The 19,123-nt window shown below is 33.4% G+C and overlaps 1 protein-coding gene across 2 annotated transcripts in view; it reads left to right on the top strand.

The window, feature by feature from the left end:
* The window catches only part of LOC134269094 (uncharacterized), a 131,369-nt gene that overhangs the window by 36,897 nt on the left and 75,349 nt on the right, over nucleotides 1–19,123 (top strand). For both annotated transcript variants that reach the window (XM_062751325.1, XM_062751319.1), the window contains exon 2: nucleotides 3,989–4,094. In XM_062751325.1, coding sequence (XP_062607309.1) covers nucleotides 3,989–4,094 — 106 coding nt within the window. The remainder of the gene's footprint in view (nucleotides 1–3,988; nucleotides 4,095–19,123) is intronic.

Below are 19,123 nucleotides of genomic sequence, written 5' to 3'. Positions count from 1 at the left end.
ACGCAAAGTTTAGGTGACCTAATAGACTGAGTAATTGTCGTTTGGTACATGTCTTCTTGTCCAAAAAAGAATCTAACGTCTCAAGTATTCTCTGTAGTTTGTCAGGTGGAAGTCTTGCTTCCATCTTACTACTGTCCAGCACTATACCTAAATATTCTAAGCACTGTGAAGGGCCCACACTTTTGTGAACAGCTGGAGGTATGCCCAACTTTTGAAACATGGTTGTTAAAGTTTCCATGGTAATGTCTGCTGGAAACTCGGGGGGGGGGGTCCACTGTCAGGAAGTCATCAAGGAGATGTAAGATATTGGTAATGCCATAGTTATTTTGTGCAATCCAACACAGAGTTGTAGAAAGTGTGTCAAAAATCTTCTGTGAAATACTTCAAAATGAACCAAACACTTTTAGTCTTGTAAAGTATAATATTGATTATCCCATTTGATCCCATGAAATGACCAAAGGGTAGGGTGTATTGGTATGAGTTTAAATGCATCTGAAATGTCTACTTTACACATCCAACTGTTTTTTCCCAGTTTTTTGATTAAGTCTATGGCGTTATCAATTGTTACATATGACAAGGAAAATTCTGTTTTGTCAATTAGAGAGTTAAGACTGGCATGTTGATCTTCATTATGTGGAGCAGATAAATCAATGATAAGTCTTTTCTTTTTCGAATATTTCCCTTCAGCAACTCCTATCGGGTTTACTCTATATATGTCAAAAGGCATAGACAAGTATGGACCTGAAATGAAACCCTTGTCTAGCTCTGTTTGGATTAGTTGGGAAGTAATGTCAGGTTGTTTTCTTGAAGATAACAAATTTTTACATTCATAGGTTTCAGTGGGTAATGTTTTAAATCCTGTGTCAAACCCATATTTCAAGCCATTCACTAAATAATCCACAGTATGTTTATCTGGGTGGTTAAGAAGAAGTTTCTCTAAAAGTTCTATGTTAACTGGCGTTGAAACGGTTGTACTAATCACTGGTTCCCCCGATTTGGTGACCCTTTCCCCCGGGGGGTTACATCGTTTTTTGAATTGCACATAGATTGTGGATGCCCAGTTTGTTTGCAAGTTTTACACGCATGCAAGTTGTTACATCTTTTGTGATTGCACCCCATGTCATTGTAATTGTTACATATTTCTAAACCATCTTTGTAATGCCTTGTTCTGCCATAACTATCGTTAACATTCGTGTTAGAATATGGACGGTAAGGCTGTGAGAAATGGTAAGGCTTGACCCCTCTCTCTACGTTTTTGTGGCAGAAAGGAGCAGTGTGACTGACACTGTTGCAGAGTGTGCAGGTGACCGGCTTCTCATTAGCAAAGATATTGCAGAATAACGTGTCATTACGTACCGACCAGTCTATAGGGATGTTCTGGTATTTAAGGTAAGTCGCTGCCCTAGCGCTGAACTGTCTGTGGTACTCATAAAACGCAGTACCTCCGTACCGAGTGGCCATGTCTATTATGTCGCGCTCGTATAAGTCTAGTTCTTGTCTACGTCTTGGAAAAGCTTCACACATAGTGCTTTTATAAATACCGAAAGCCTGTATGAACTCTGTGATAGTTAAGGTCTTATTCAACCTAGGGTCTTTTTTCTCCTTGTCAGATTTGTCTTTGTCTATTTCTGGCCCGGTGTAGTAGGGAATCAGAATGGTAGCAAGATTGACATCCTTACCTTCAATTATTTGTTTCCTTAGATTTGGTGAAATTGTTTCTACATAGGGTAACGATTCCGCAGAATATCCGTATGTAGTCTTGACTCCCACTGTTTTGGTAGAATTTTGGTCGGCCCAAGCTGTTGACAGAGTGTAGTTTTCCGTCTCTGTAGCCTACAGAGTGTAGGCTCCCGAGGAGTTCCGCATATCACGTCAACTCGTGCCATAGTGTTTTGAACCCCGGTCTGGCGTAATTGTTCAGTGCTCCCCGCTGCAGCTGGGATCGTTGGTTGTGGTCTCGACATGTTATTAACCCTTTCTGTTAGAGAAATCATGCTGCTCTGGAGACTCTGGACTGTTGTTGTTAGATCTCTTACCACGCCCAATAGTTCAGTCCTCACGTCTTGGCTAGGAGAGGGTCCGCTAGGTGAGGGTCCGCTATGTGAAGGTGTCACGTGACTTCTAGAGTCTGTCAAATGTCCCGATTCCTCATTCATCGCTTGTTTGTATAGGGACACTAAAACACTGCGCCTGGTATTTTGTGGCGGTGTTACACCTTTCAAGCTCAATTCCTGCCGAAGTTTATTTACTGTCCAATTTTCTGGTAAGGATTCATCATAATCCTGCCGATTAGGCCGATTGCGATTTCTGATCGGAGGCATTTCACAAGTTTTATCACAGTCTAAATCACAAAAAAGATCACTAAATGTGCAAAAGTATAATCCAGCGACATATATAATCACATGTCAACACTTTGAAAACGAAAGTACAAGTAAATAATAGGTTAAAGTTCAAATAATAACAAATCGATTAAGACACAGATTCTGGCTACTTCAATTACAAAACACTGACTGAGTTAGCGTCCCTTTCTAGGATTTTGATTGGTTAAGACGATCACGTGGTTTTGTTTATAAACAGCTTAAGCACATGCTAACAGATTACATAAATAGGTACAGCTCTGTTCACCCAGTACATAATAAATACAGTTGTGTATAAACAAAAATTAAATAAATTTACATGAAGAATCTAAGTTATCAATTACATAGAGTAGAAAAAAGTGATTTTAACCTGTTCTCCTACACAACTCTGATCCCATACTTTCAAAATCAAATCAATAGCCTGTTATTGATTATACCAGGGGCTTGTTCAACAATTGCATCTGCATGCAAAAGTTGTATTATGGGAGTAATGAGTGTTTTCTGGTGATCGGTTGTGACAATTATAATTTAAATTTCTAGTCTTTATGAAAATTCATGAACATTCATTACTTGACCTATTAAGTTTTTTCTTTAAACTGAAAATTACCAATATTCATATTTGTTCATCATTTGTTCATCGAACTACATTTTATGAATATATTCATGAATAAAATTCATGAACTGTCTTTATGAACCAGTCATGAATCTGTTATGAATAAATAATGAATTTTCATGAATGGTTCATAAAAGTTCTTGAAATTATGAATTTCATCTCGCAGGGGATGACATTAATGTAAAACATTTCTCTATTTTCAACAGAAAAACCCTCAAAATGGCACATTTCCAGGGTGATTTTCCTCTATGTCCACAGCCGTCGCCCAGTCGTTAATTTTTTGATATTTTTTGCAAAATTCCATAACAAATCACATATCTCAAGATCTTTGTGGGTGATGCCTGTGGACAATGTTATCTGAAAGAAAATTCCATTGAAAATTGGTGTCTTCTGCAACTTTTTAAGAAAATACTGGAAAATGCACATGTTTGTGAAGTCATGATTAGCATTTAAAAACACATGTGAGAAAAATGACTTGTATGATTTTTCTGCATTGAATTTCAATTATTTGAAAAGCATGAGTTTTCAACTTTTACACCATTTTCATTTTTTAGAAAATCACAGGGCAAAATTTGTATGGAAACCATACCTTCTTCTTTGGTGGTACCCAAAGAAAGGTCTTGTCACAAGGAATACACATGTGAGATGAAAGCCATAGCTCCTCTCAATCAAAAGTTATGGGCAAGGTTTAAGTTTATGTGATGGACAGACAGACTGACAGACAGACAGACGAATGAGATTTAATGTCCCCTCACTTTCGCGAAAGCGTGGGACAATAAATGTAACAGCAAAAAATAATTACAGTGTATCAAAAAATTAAAAAATTATCAAAATCCCTAGGGCAGAAATAATTAGATTCGGCCCGTTAAGATGGATTGGGGAATTGGTAAGATTTTTCCAATAGGCCATATAAATGAACCATAAGATTATCATATCTATTTGAAAAAAATTGTTGCAGTAATTCAAATTTATTTATACCATTATTAAAGTATAAAGGAAAAACTTCCTTGTTTTACAGGCAACCTTTCAATGGCCGACCATGGCCCCATGGCAGTCCTGTTGCTGGAGTGTATGATGTGGAATTTTCCTCCACCAAAATGATACTTTTCAACAATAAAAGAAGAGTAAGAATTTTGTTATCCTATCTTTAGATCTGCCCTAAGGATGTATTTTGCTCATAATTTTACCCAAAGTGTGTCTTTGTACATAAACATGTCAGTTTTAAATTCAAACTGATACAGGGATGTATTCACTTTGACAAAAGAATTGACCTATAGGAGAGAACAATTTCCAAGTGAAATTTAAGAATTAATCTTTATTTGTTGTTTTCTACCGTATAATTTATATGTCTAAATTTTTCAAATTTGCATTTTTATACCCCACGCAACTAGTTGCGTGAGGTATAATGTTTTTGACCCGTCCGTCAGAGTGTCAGTGTGTCAGAGTGTCAGTCAGTCAGTCCTTTTTTTTTGTCAGCGCAACTCCTCATAAACCGCTGCACAGAATTTCGTCAAACTTTGCAGGTATTTAGGATACAATGTGTAGATGTGCATATTACCAGGAAATTCCGATTCCTTAATTTTTACGGGAATTTCCGCACTTTTTATCTTAGGTATTTGGCCATATCTTGAATATAGAGATGAACAGTTTGTCAGTGCAACTCCTCATAAACCGCTGCAAAGAATTTCGTCAAACTTTGCAGGTATTTAGAACACAATGTGTAGATATGCATATTACCAGGAAATTTTGATTCCATTATTTTTCCCGGGAATTTCCGCACTTTTTAACTTAGGCATTTGGCCATACCTTGAATATAGAGATGAACAGTTTGTCAGCGCAACTCCTCATAAACCGCTGCACAGAATTTCGTCAAACTTTGCAGATATTTAGGACACAATATGTAGATGTGCATATTACCAGAAAATTCCTATTACTTTATTTTTTCCAGGAATTTCCGCACTAAAAACTTAGGTTTTGGCCAGACCTTTTATATAGAGATAAATAGTTTGTCAGCGCAACTCCTCATAAACCACTGCACAGAATTTCGTCAGACTTTGCAGATATTTAGGACACAAATTGTTTAGATGTGCATATTACCAGGAAATTCCGATTCCTTTATTTTTTCTTAGAATTTCCACACTTTTCAACTTAGATTTTTGGCCATACCTTAAATATAGAGATGAACATTTTGTCAGCGCAACTCCTCATAAACCGCTGCACAGATTTTCATCAAACTTTGGAGATATTTAGGACACAATGTGTAGATGTGCATATTACCAGGAAATTCCGATTCCTTTATTTTTCTGGGAATTTTGGCACTTTTCAAATTAGATTTTTGGCCATACCTTGAATATAGAGATGAACATTTTGTCAGCGCAATTCCTCATAAACCGCTGCACAGATTTTCGTCAAACTTTGCAGATATTTAGGACACAATGTGTAGATGTGCATATTACCAGGAAATTCCGATTCCTTATTTTTCTTGGAATTTTGGCACTTTTCAAATTAGATTTTTGGCCACACCTTGAATATAAAGATGAACATTTTGTCAGCGCGACCCCTCATAAACTGCTGCACAGAATTTCGTCAGACTTTGCAGATATTTAGGACACAATGTATAGATGTGCATTTTACCAGGAAATTCCGATTCCTTTATTTTTCTGGGAATTTCGGCACTTTACAACTTAGATTTTTGAGGATATCTTGAATATAGTGGTGAACAGTTTGTCAGCGCATTTTACTCCTCATAAACCGCTGCACAGAATTTCATCAAACTTTGCAGATATTTAGGACACAATTTGTAGATGATTGTGCATATTACCGGGAAATTCTGATTCTTTCATTTTTTCCGGGATTTTCAGCACTTTGAGTTTTGGGGGAGCGTGGGGTATGTGAGCTGTCTCACTTTTTCTTTCATATACCTAAAATTTATTATTTTACAACTTTACATAAAGCTCCAAAGTTGGCCGAAACACCACTTTGTCCATTAAAGCGTTGATTTTTGCATGAATTTTGGCCTAGAAGTCCTTCAGGGCCGTCCTGCCCCTAAATATAATTGTGATATTTTGATAGGTTTGGATGTAAGGAATAATTTAACATGGATTTTTTTTAGGGGCACCCCTGCCCTAGGGTCGAAATTCACAAAAAACCTACAAAAAATAAGGAAACCTTATTTTGATTATTTGCTTCAAACTTATACCTATAAATATTATAGTCAGACTATAGAAGGGGAAGAGGCAAATTTTTTTTCAATGCCGATTCCTTTCCATATCCAATTTTTTTTGCTTACAATACTATATTTCCTTCATATTATTTTACTTTAGTATACAGGGAAATCAATGAAAGCAACCAGCCATAATAAAAATATTCCTAGATTCAGTGAACATTTTCAATAGTAAATGTAGTGTTGGCAAAAAAAGGGGGGGGGGCAGAGCCCCTCCCCCCCTGTTGCTATGTGCCTGCACAGTACTGTACCTCTACTCTCTGAAAAAAAGATTTAGGAAAAACACATTGTTATATGTATTTCCTAATTTCAATACATTGTTATATGTATTTCCTAATTTCATTAATCAGAACGGAAATCGACAAGGTTTCTGTAGAGAAAAATCCAAGCGTAGTCTTATAGGTCAAATCCCTATTTTTAACGAAGTGATCCCTTAGGCCATAATAAAAATATTCCTAGATTCTCATCACCGCCGCCCCCCCCCTCCCCCGATTTTATACCCCTGCCTCGATTTTTAGACGGGGTCATATGACCCCATCTATTAGTTTACTGTCCGAGCCCTCAAAAAGGAAGCCGTGGGGATAACACATGGATTAAATCTACGCTTTATGAAAGAGTGCAGAAATTGTTTTGATCAAAATATAAACATTCTGTATCGAACTGAAGAAAGTGATATGAACTTTATTCTAAAATTAATGAAGCATTTTGTTAACGTAAACTCAAAATATTAATTGTAAAACACACTAGTAAACAAAGTACTCTTTGGCGTAGTTTTACGACTGCATACGCATCATCCATTGTTTACTTCCGGAGAAATATTAATTCGGACCAGGTGAAATTCGGACAATTCAAAAAGGTTTCTAGACTCAGCAATTATTGAAATTTCTACTTTAAATTAAATGAAAAACGCTAATTTATATTATTCACAGTTTTGTTTTTAGTTTGTTATTTAAAAAAATTATCAAAACTGGTTAAAAAAAAAATCACATTTGTGAAATCTAGCATGAAAATTATTTTGACCCCGCCTTTCAGTACTGTCTCAGTACTTTGATTTTTATTTCTGTTTTTCTTCGTCTTAATTCTGATCTGATCGGTATTCATCTACCATTCTACTTTCGTTTTAAATCCCTCAAAAGTCGACATGATTTTGACAGCTGAAAAGATGGTAATTGCTATAATACATGCATATATATTTTAAACAAGGGTCATTGGTTGAAAAAGATTGGTGATGATGTGAAGTAAGAGATAATTGAACCTTTTCTATGACTTTTATTGGGGTATTGTAGATAAAATTACACCGATTGACCAGGTCAATAAAAAATCTGCAAAATTTAAGAAATAAAAAATATAAAATAAGAGTCGCCTGCCCGCCTCGATTTTTAAAAAAAATTCGGATGAGAATCTAGCAACTTATTTATTATGACCTTACAATAAAGTTTTTAAAATTTTCATTATTTACATGTTTAACTATATATTTTTTAAAAATAAAAATCCTTTCTGTTGCGTTTGATAATGTCCAGGAAAAGTGCAATATCATATTTTACCACATAAGATAGTCGATGGTATCACAGAATATTGACAGATGAAATCAAGAGGGAAAGAAGGCTGGATTGCTTAGTGTCAAAAGCGATAGGATTGGCAATTGACTCCGTTCAAAGAGCCAACCGACATAAATTTTAAAACATAAAATATCGTTGACTTCATAATTACATGTACATTCTCAAAAGCTGTCCCCAATGATGCGAAGAGCACTTAAGTGTGTTGAAGACATTCCAGTAGCAGAAAAAATCAATATTATTGAAAAAATATAAATTTCTTATGATTTTAAACTTCATATACATGCAGTACTGATCGGACACAACCTAACACCAGAGCCAACCCGAAGCAGACCCCAGGTCGCTTCCCGGGTTCGCTGGGGGTCCGCTTCAGGTTCGCTTTCAGAAATTTTGGGACTGCTCTTGGTGCGCCTTGGGTGTGCTCCGGGTTCACTCGGGGTCGGCTCTGGGTCTGCTAGAGCAAACCCAGCAATTGCTTTCTGGGATCGCTTTAGGCACTCATCTGTGAAGTGGACCCCCACCTTAATCTTGCCGCCAGTAAGCCCTGCCCCTTGTATATTCCAATACAGTAGTGGAATTGATCATTGTTGTTTTTGCAGCGATCGATACATGTACACTGTACCTGTATAAAGTGATATACAGTGACATTATAGAGAGCATTGATAAATTTTCCAAAATTCAACTGTAAATTTGACATAGATTTATAATTGATTTCCTTAATTTCTCTGCACTCAGAATTTCGATCCAGAGGAATTCCAAGTTATTTAACAGCAGGCTATTAGGCATATATATTTTTCTTTATTTATAATGCAAAAACAAAAACAGAAGAGGACGAAAAGGTGTAGAATTGATTTTCAGTGTATTGAATGGTGTACAAGTGAAACCGACGAAAGCACCTAAACAAAATATCTTTCAAATTCATGCGTTATATTGTTTAAAATGACATTTGTTTTTATTTATGTTTTGCTAAATCATAGTTTTAATGTTTGACAAACACGTGAATTATGATATCTCATCTATATATTAACAAAAGGTACATGTCCCAGGTAATATGTTTAGATTTCATTAATAGTAGTCATACAGTGAAACATTGAAACATTAAATATTACTGTATTAGGCCGAATATAATACGCATTGATGTAAAATATGCATCCCCCTTTTTTGAGCCTGAAACTGGGAAAAAATGCAGTTTGGGTGCATTATACGCAACAGAAAATTTTACCAAGCGATGTTCTGAACGTTGAAAATTGCGGTAATTTGTTATGAAAATCAGCACGAAGATTAAGTGTCAAAAATTTACAGAAAACAATTTTTTTTTTCAAATACATTAATATTAATCCTGAATTTCCATGTTGCAGCAATCTGGAGAATATTATTTATTTCATCAAAGCACATGATAATGTTGCGTAAAAGTATTAAGAGAGTTTATTATTTTTTAGCTCACCTCGACGAAGTCGAGATGAGCTTATGCTATACCCTCGGCGTCGGCGTCAGCGTCCTGGTTAAAGTTTTAGGAGCAGGTCCATTTCCAAGTAACTATAAGTCCTACATGGACCAAACTAGCTTGGATGATGCATCTAGGGATGGACAATACCAGACTTGCTTTGGATGCTGGATCTGACCTACATTTTCTAGATGAGTGACCACGTTAAAATTTTTGGAGCAGGTCCATTCCCAAGTAACTATAGGCCCTACCTGGACCAAACTTGCATGGATGATGCATCTAGGGATGGACATTACCAAACTTGCTTTGGATGCTGGATCTGACCTACATTTTCCAGATGAGTGACCATGTTAAAGTTTTTGGAGCAGGTCCATTCCAAAGTAACTATAGGCCTTACCCGGACCAAAGTTGCATGGATTATGCATCTAGGGATGGACACTACCAGACTTGCTTCGGATGCTGAATTTTCCATGTTGCAGGTCAATATAAGCCTACCCGGATGGAGATTTATATTATTTATTTTCCAGGTGAGTGACAAAGCACAATGATAATGTTGCACTACCAGAGTTGCTTCGGATGCTGGATCTGACCTACATTTTCCAAACGAGTGACCAGGTTAAAGTTTTTGGAACAGATTAATCCCCAATGAACTTAAAGACATATTTAAACTGAACTTGCTTTAATATTGTTGTCAGGATAAATACTAACTGTTAAGAAAATATGATGTGAGATTTGCATTACTTAAACTGATAACATTCGTCGAGGTGAGCTTCGTAATCTTTGATTACCTATGTTTTAAGCATAAATAAATTTCGGCTTAAGTAATCATGCTGAAAATTATGTTACTTTAACAGGACATGAGATGGCAACATGAAAGTATTAATAGACTACGATTTTCGTCTTCTGAATCTTCGTGGATATCTTATTTTCTACAGAGCACGAATAAATGATAACAATTAAGTTTTAGCATACTTCATATTTCATTTGACAACTCTCAATCATTCAAACAAGAGGCCGATAAATATAAGATTTGGTGAAATTAATTTAACAAGTGTTTAATTGTTTAATGTGTCGTAATCAACACACGCTCATACACACGAAAGGTCTAAACAGACCAACGATTTTAAACAAAGAAAACAATCAAAGCCATCAAAAGGATAGTAAGTAATCAGTGCTCTAACTGTAAAAACATTGCTTTGGATTCGGTAGACAATTCAATATTGCCTTGAGGGGTGTTGAGAGATAATTAGCAAGTGACAAGCCCACGTGTTCACAACATTGGCTTCCTTTCATTGGGACATACAGAGTGGTGTTTATGTTGAAGTGACTTTTCACTGAGTTATTCAAAACCTAAAATAAAATTTTATTTTACTGTATTTCAATAAAAAATGACTTATTACTTTGTCTGGCAGATAAGGTACATGTGTACTATGATTACGGAAGCATGTGGCAAGGAATGTGTGAACAACTAAAAATAACATCGTTAATGGCGGCCTACACAGAGACGATAATCATGCAGCTCAAATTAATTTTAACTTGCTTTTTCATATCATTTTAGTATCAAAAGATTATGAAAGTGACATTTTAGCAAGCATACTTTCCAACAATTATAACTTCCCAAAGTTTAAAATATGACAATAAACAAAAGAAATTCAGGGTTCTGCAGATTTAAAAAATTTAACCATGGAGGAAGCTGCGCGAAGGCAAAATGTGGCCGAAAACACGAATGCATGTTAGACTTCCTAATCTTCATTAATCAATGATTGGTTTTACAATTTTTAAACTTACCCATTGCAACACAAAACAATGAAATAACTAACACTTTTTAAAGTTAAAAAAATAATAATTAAATTGAAAAGGATGTATCCTGTATCTTACTTCACAAATGTACCAAAATTTGCCCAAGTCTGTTGTATCCTTCTGTAACCTTCTGAAGGAATTTAAAGAAAAGTTGTTGATACAGTAAGTCAGTAACCATGGCAATATTTTTTCAGAAATTAATAATTATAAGAATTGTAGCCTGTTGTATGAAATGTTTTGTTACAGTATGACTAAAACTGATGAATTGGTAGTATTTATTATAATTAACACACAAAGGAACATTTGGACCAGTGTTCTTATTTTCTAAACGTTTTATTTTTCTAGATATTGCATTTTCACCAAGTTTTGTTTACTTCTCCATGTGTCCAGTACTAAAAATAGTGCCACGCGATGTTTCATAACAACAGGAAGTAACTCTAAAACTAAGACTAAGATGGCGATTATCTAAAACTATAAGACGGCGATTGAGACGTAGATCCTATGTACATTTTATCAAAAAGATAATAAAGTTAAAGCTTAAAAAAAACAGAGCATGGGAAATTGATTAAATACTGAGGAATATGAAATTTTTACAGAGTATTTTTTTCTGGCACAGAAACTTGAATTGCATGCATGACTATTATCATGCTCTTAATTGTCATCTTTTATTAAACCTGTTGTCTAATCATGTAGTGAACATGTTGAAGTTCCCAATAATTATTTACATGTGTACAGGATAATAAACTCTCAAAATATTGATTATCTGATCAGCTGATTGACTAAATTGATTGTCACGCTTCACAGCATAGTCGCTGATTAAGGACATGTTGCTTTAGCACAGTCCGCTTTCCTTTGAGGCATGGGAGGTGCATGGTAGTTGTAGTACATGTATAAACACAATTAACTACTAAAGTCATTAAAAAAGTAGGTGTCAGGACTAAAATGCAATAAAATTTAACCATGGCGGCTGCCGACTTTAACCATGGCGCACATAAATTTAACCATGGCAGGCCGCCATGGTAAAACCCCTTGTGGAGAACCCTGGAAATTGATTGTCTCTAGGTATTACTACGGTATGTACGTATGATAGCCATGTTTCGCCTGAAAGAAAAACCTATCAAAATCCCATTGTGGTGTAAAATACGCACCCCTTTCTCACAGAAATTTGTTTTAGGAAAAAAGTGCGTATTCATGCAGCCAAATACGGTAACTGGACATTTTCTAAAAAAAAGAAAATAAATTGGTTTCATTTTTCAGATCTTTATTATATACTCAGAATTATGGAGTGAATATGATTTTAATCAGAATGAAAAAAGAAAATAAAATTACAAATGATAATTGTTCTCCCAATAAGAATATATTTTAATATTTACATTTCCAATAAATTTCCCCTATGATTCATTACCAAAAAAAATGCAGTTCATTTTCTCATGAACTACATTACGTATGTATCACGAATAAGCATGAATATCTCCATTGTTATGTCATAATACCGCTCTTGACGTCAAAAAATATAGTGCACACTGTTTTGCTTTAAAAATGACAGTTGAATGGCGTAAATTTATGGCAAGTCATTAGAAAAATTAATGTAAATATAAGAAATGAATTTAATTTTTAGATTCATGAGGTAATATATGAACTACAACGCTTCACGCCGGCATATTTATCATGAAGTAACGCGCTTCATGAAATATGCCGGCGTGAAGCGTCGTAGTTCATAACCTCATGAATCTTCAAAAATTAAATTCATTTCTGAAATATATCCCCCTACTTCACATACACACAAAGTTTAAGGAGGATCTCTACACCTATAAAGTATAACTGATTTTTGTTGCATGCATTTGTTTCTAATAATAGGCTCTATATCCAAAAAAATACTGTTCCAAAGTATTTCAATTTATTTTTTAGAAATTTGTAAAATATTTTATTTATTTTGTTAAAACTCCTCCTATCTGTATTTTTAAAAGCCCAGTGCTTTAAATTTCTCTTCAAAGTTTAATGTTATAAGATATTGAAATAATAACCAACAAAAGTTAAAAATAAAATCAACAGAAATTTATTTAAATTTACAAAAATAGACAAAAGAAAAACTAAAACAGCATTTTCTTGAAAATAGCTAGTTGGATCTTCTCCAATATCTGAAAAGATATGAGTCATGAACAAAATTCGCCAATATTTTGGTCACATAACGATAAAAAAGTATACGAAGTAAATGTTATATAAATTTTCACATCACTATTTAGAATACATTATTCTGTAGTTGGCAGAATATTAATTTTGTAGCTGTATGATATATTTAAAGAAAATTTAAAATGCATTGATGAAAGTTCATATAAGCATATTTTGTGATGTCCTACACTCCTTTCCATTGAATTAACAAGTGTTTTATGACCAAATGTTGTTCATTTCCTTTTCGTTTTTTCCTTGTATGCCTTTAACTATTCATAATAAATGCCATAAAAATATTGAAATTGTTTTAATTAAATAAGCTCATGGTGTAAATATCAAGACTAAAATGTGTGTCCCACAAGTTTTTACATCTCCTGTTACGCTAATGAAAATCCAGAAAATAGAAATATTTAGAATGAACTTTTCTGGGTTCCATACTTACCATCAGCCTCAGTTTCATTTGCATGATACTAGGTTGTTAATGTAATTTATTCAAATTTGATAATTTTGAAGAAAATGTCCAAAATATAACTACAATTTACGCAGTAGAAAAACATTACGTCCTTACTGTTACATTGAAATAAAGCTATAACAATGGACTGAAACAATTTTAACTTCTTTTACAAATAACTGAAACATTTTGTTTCAAACCTACTGCATCATCAGCTTGTATGGTAAGCAATAAGGAAAATAAATGACCAAATATAGAGTAATTGTCTATGCTGTTATATGTCCATCCTGTTACGTGTTAATTTGTAAAAGTAAAGACAATTTTTGTAACAGGAAAGACTAACATTACATAAAATGTGGATTTTAGACCTATCTCATCATTATAACCAAGAAATTTATTGCATGATTCTTATTAATATTGAAGTAAGCAACACGAATACACCTTGAATAAGGATTTATTGTTTCTAATTTTTAGTTGAAACATAAAAAGTGATTTTGTAACAGGAAAGACATACCGTAAATCTGGAAATTTTTGCTGTAGATAAATTTTTAGTAAATTTGCGAGTTCATTGCATTCGCAAAAATATTTTTCTTAAAAATAAATTACCAATAAGAAAATGTAAACAAAGGAGTGGTGATTCGCAAAATTTTGAAACGCAGAAATTTATCAACACCATTTTGACCCGAATTTGCAAAATAAAATCGACGTAAAAATTTCCAGATTTACGGTAACATATTGTAACAGTATGGACAAATTTTCCTTTAATCATAAAAATGTACATGGACTTTTATTAATTTGTCAGATTTAATATTTTTATTTTATTATTTTGTAGTATTCATTCTACTTTTTCTTCTTTTTTCAACTATGAAAAGATAATTTTTAACATTAAAAGACTTCTAAATATAATTCTGTAACAGGAAAGATGGGTATTGCTATAAAATAAACAATTTTTGAGAACTCTTTTCTAATAAGCACATAATTGTTGAATAGTCTTTGAAGAAAAAATAGTTTCTTTTTAAAAATCATTTTTTAGCCCTTTTACCCATAATATAAATTCAATATATGATTGTTTATTTATTAATGCAGTGTAGCAACCTCTAATGATAAAACGCCGCTTAATGATAGAAATAGCATTAAGCGTTGCAATTGCAGCGCTTAATGCCATGAATTATTGCATTAATAGCTGACATCATCAACCGCTAATGCTAAATCGCCGCTTAATGATAGAATTATATCATTAAGCGTCACAAATGCAGTGCAACATCGACGCTTAATGAAACAAGCAAATATCGACATATTTGACGCTTAATGATACACACTGGTGTATCATTAAGCGTTGCAGTTGCAACCCTTAATGATATAAAATTTAGAAATCGCTTGTAATATCTAAGAGAAACACACATCCACCTTTCTTGAACAATGAGATATCACTTGTCAAAATATTTATATACGCCTTGTGCTATATAAATAGTAATTATTGAAGTTTTACTGTGTTTTCTATTTAGTCAAGGGAACGTCTTTAAGCCACAGATGTTTAAAAGATATCTGGAAGAAAGAGATACAAACAAAGAGAAAAAATAAAATGATATTCAAATCCTTTAAAAGAACCATTTTAAACACTGAGAATACAGAGGGAAACAAGCAATTAAATTCCTTTTAAATTTATACAATGATTTGAACAGTCAACCTGAAATATATATATGTTTTAGATCTGATACAACTTAACACATATCACTGTTAACGTTTCAGATATACGAATCGAGATGTTCACTTTTGCTTCGTTTCTCCAAATTCCGAGAAAGAAAGACATCAATATTGACAACTTATGTTTAAGGATATATAACAAAGAATACAAGTTCATGTAATACATAGAATAATATATATTGTGTTGAGAAAAAAGGTTCATTTCTGCTTTAATATTGAGCCGTGTTACTTGAATACATCACTTTTGCATGGTTATTTTAGAATCAATTTTGAATTCTAGTATTTATCAAATTACAATATACATATTGACTGAGGTTGAAGAGGCTGTATTTTTTTTTTTAATTCTAAATGACGCATATTTCATTTGTAGTAAATTTTTTTCTTTCGATATATAAGACTAAGTTTACATCTGACTAATATTAAAATGAAATAGATTTAAATGAATATAGTTCTTTTTTTCGGTACAAAAGACCCTCTCTATTATTACTAGTATTCATCATAAGTATTTCGTTCACTGCGAATGGGTATTGAAAGGTCGCATGAAAGGTCCGACTATGCTTTACTTGCATTGGTTAATACTTTAATGAGCTACAAAATATTCTCGTCTCATGCAACTGCGGCCAGATTGGGAGAGGATCGTACATTTTGACAGTGGTTAGCGACGTTCCAAAGTTTTCACTCTAGCAAAAAGTTTTTACTGTGCTTCTCTAGATAATTATATTAAACTATAGTAAACTATGTAGTTTTCTATAGTATTTTTTTGTTAGGGACATGTCCGCTATCTAACATCAGCCATGAGTGAAAAAAAAACTGTCTAAATTTCAGACTTATATTAAGCAGAACCGACTAACAGGCGAGTATAAATGGTACATGTATACCGAAATAGATCATTCTTTACTGACAATTGTAGTGAAGACAGACTGAAATCTTTCTAGTTAGGAAAAGAATTTACAACTTTTGAATAATATAAGACATTATTAAGGTCTTCCGACTTCCTTCTCCGACTTCCTTCGGAAGACCTTATTGTTTTCCGTCGGTTTCCTATTATTATTATTATTATTATTATTATTATTATTCTTTTTTTCATAGTTATGGCGATATCTCAGCTGTGACTATACGGATTTCAAAGATTTTTACAGGAAAGATGCATCAGCTCAATATCTCCAGACGTGTTTTTCATTTTTTCAAAATTTGCTTTCGTTCGCGATTTTTGGGGAAATTTGTATTTTTTAAATGGATTTTTGTACACTACTTTTCTCGAAAACGGCTAAAGATATGGCATTGAAACTCATGGACATGAAAGAGCATCACATGTAGATGTGCCGAACGTCCTTCATTTTTTGTCGTTCCTACTTCCGGTCGCAAACGGAAGTGAATTCAAAAAGTCTCATTTTTCAACTTTTTTGTTTTTCAATATTTTTCTCTCGGATTTACAGGGTTTATAGTGCGTCTTCAAAGATATCTATATATCTTTTCATTTTCTTAATGCGTGCGTTTATTGCAAAGATATGACCGAACCAAACTTTGTCTTACTGTCGGGGGTTCGAATCCCGCTCGGGGCGTTCCCCAAATTTTTTCTTTGTTTTTGTCTTTTTTCAGTTGCAAATTACTTTTCACTCTTTTATAACATGTGTGGAAGATTTTGCCGATTTTTAAAAGCTATATTTGGAGATATTTTGTGAAATACCTGGAACAATCACGATCTGTGTTGAGAAACTACTGTAAATCAACGTAAACGAAAAAATACATTATGAAATCTATTTCATGGGATGACACAGCATAGAACGCAAAAGAGAAGTCGGTCGGAAGACCTGTTTGTTGCACCAGCAACAAGAACGCATCTAGTTGTTTCTAATTATTCCAAACATAAAGTACAAAACTTTGATATGCTTGGACCCTTGGTATTTAAGGCATGGCATTCTTGGCGCTACATAATTAGATGATAAATCGATTCCACGTGGTCACTAGCTCATCTGACGCTATACATAAAAAGTAGCACAAATACAAGGATAGAAAGAAACACAGAAGTCTTTCTGTGTGCTGTCTAGTTGGCAAAAATAAGCACGAGCTAGTTTTTTTATTGCAATGACATTTATTTAATTTTCATTTTTTATCGTTATAAAAAAACAATACTTTGATTGGAAATAGTTACTTTAAGACCCTGGGGTACTACATGTAATTTAGATGATAAAAAGAAACGTAATTTGCATATAAAGCAAGTCTGTGGCAAAATTTTCCAAGTATAGAGGAAGGCCTTCAAAAATGGAGAATAAAAAAGCCCTAGTAATCGTCCCAAAAACATTAAAGAAATATTTAACTTAAGAAGGGTTCTTCTCTGGTTTCTTACTAGATGGAATATTCAAAGTATATTTGTTGATATGTCATATATTTAGATGTAAGATGTTTAAAAGACCATATTTTTCTTTCTTCATCACAATTATAAAACTTGAAATAGAAATGGTAAACTGCGTTTGAAAACTAGCAGGGACTATATGTTTGGCTTAATGGTGGCGTATGAAATATCTTGTTTTCTGCCACTCAAAATTATTTTAGAACAGTGAATTAGGTTATAATTTTCAATCAATCAAAGACTAAACGAAATTTTCAAATGTAAGTTAAATTAATAACAAGGGACTAAAGTTTCAAAATATATCAAATAAATAAGATTTTTCATACATACTAGAATTATGTTTGCTTTTAAATGCTTCAAATCCAAGTACAGGTTTTAGCCAAAAATCCGTAAAAAGTGTTATCTTAGTAAACGATAAAAACTGTTAGTTTTTGTATCATTTTGTACCTTTATGTGCCAACTTTACTATATGTGAAAATTGGAAAAAATTAAATACATGTATAGGAAGCATATAAAAATAACTAATAAATCCTAAAAAATTAGGAAAAATAGAGGAAATTGGGATAAGCATATACATGTATCCATTTTATTTAAATTACCCATGTCAATTTGGTAATATGATCTTATGGTAGTATCTTTTTGTGCAAAAATAAAAAAAAATAATCTTTTGAAGTACAAGTAGGGATCGCATTATTGGAAACAGTAATTTTTAGCTCTACTGGTCAGAGACTATAGAAGAGCTTTTGCGATAGTAATGCGCCCGTCGGTCTAGCTGTCCGTCTGTCTGTAAACAATTTTTTTAAACGCTACTCCTACTACAGTTTTGGTCTGACTTCAATATGACTTGGCACACAAATATACGACACTAAGATACATAGGATATTTCATCGGTTTTTGATTTCGATGAACAGTGTTGCCATGTTTACTAAAATTAAATTTTCTGTGAAATTTCTTTAAAAACACTACTAGTCCTACAATTTTTGTCTGATTTCGATATAACTTGGCACACAAGTAGACTACATTTAGATACATAAAAAAGTGCATCAGTTTTTGATTTTAATGAACAAGGTTGCCATTATTAGTAAAAATAGAAATTTCGGTGAAATCCCTTTTAAACGCTACTCCCTCTACAGTTTTGGTCTGATGGTAATGGCTTCTTTTCTCATCCTTTGTTATAAGTACAAACCAGTTGAGCTACAGTCTTGACAGAGATTTCTGGTTTAATGTTAAAGTCAGACGACACGTTCCTCAAAAATATATAATTTTTCTTAAGAGATTGTCATTAAACAAGATTCCTCGCAAAAAATAAGGATACCTTACCAGCCATTTGGACAAGATACCAAACGTTCCTATTTCTTATATAACCCTTATGGATAATCCTCTGAACGGCCTATCTCACCATTTTTTGGTGTACCTATATTTTAAAACATTTTGAAAACAATGTAGAAATCAGAAG

The sequence above is a fragment of the Saccostrea cucullata genome, unplaced genomic scaffold (genome assembly GCF_032062105.1).
Source record: "Saccostrea cucullata isolate Sc308-1 unplaced genomic scaffold, CSIRO_AGI_Scuc_v1 ctg700, whole genome shotgun sequence".
Lineage (NCBI taxonomy): Eukaryota > Metazoa > Mollusca > Bivalvia > Ostreida > Ostreidae > Saccostrea > Saccostrea cuccullata.
The sequence above is the reverse complement of the archived record's forward strand: the minus strand, read 5'-3'. Positions and strand labels throughout refer to the sequence as shown.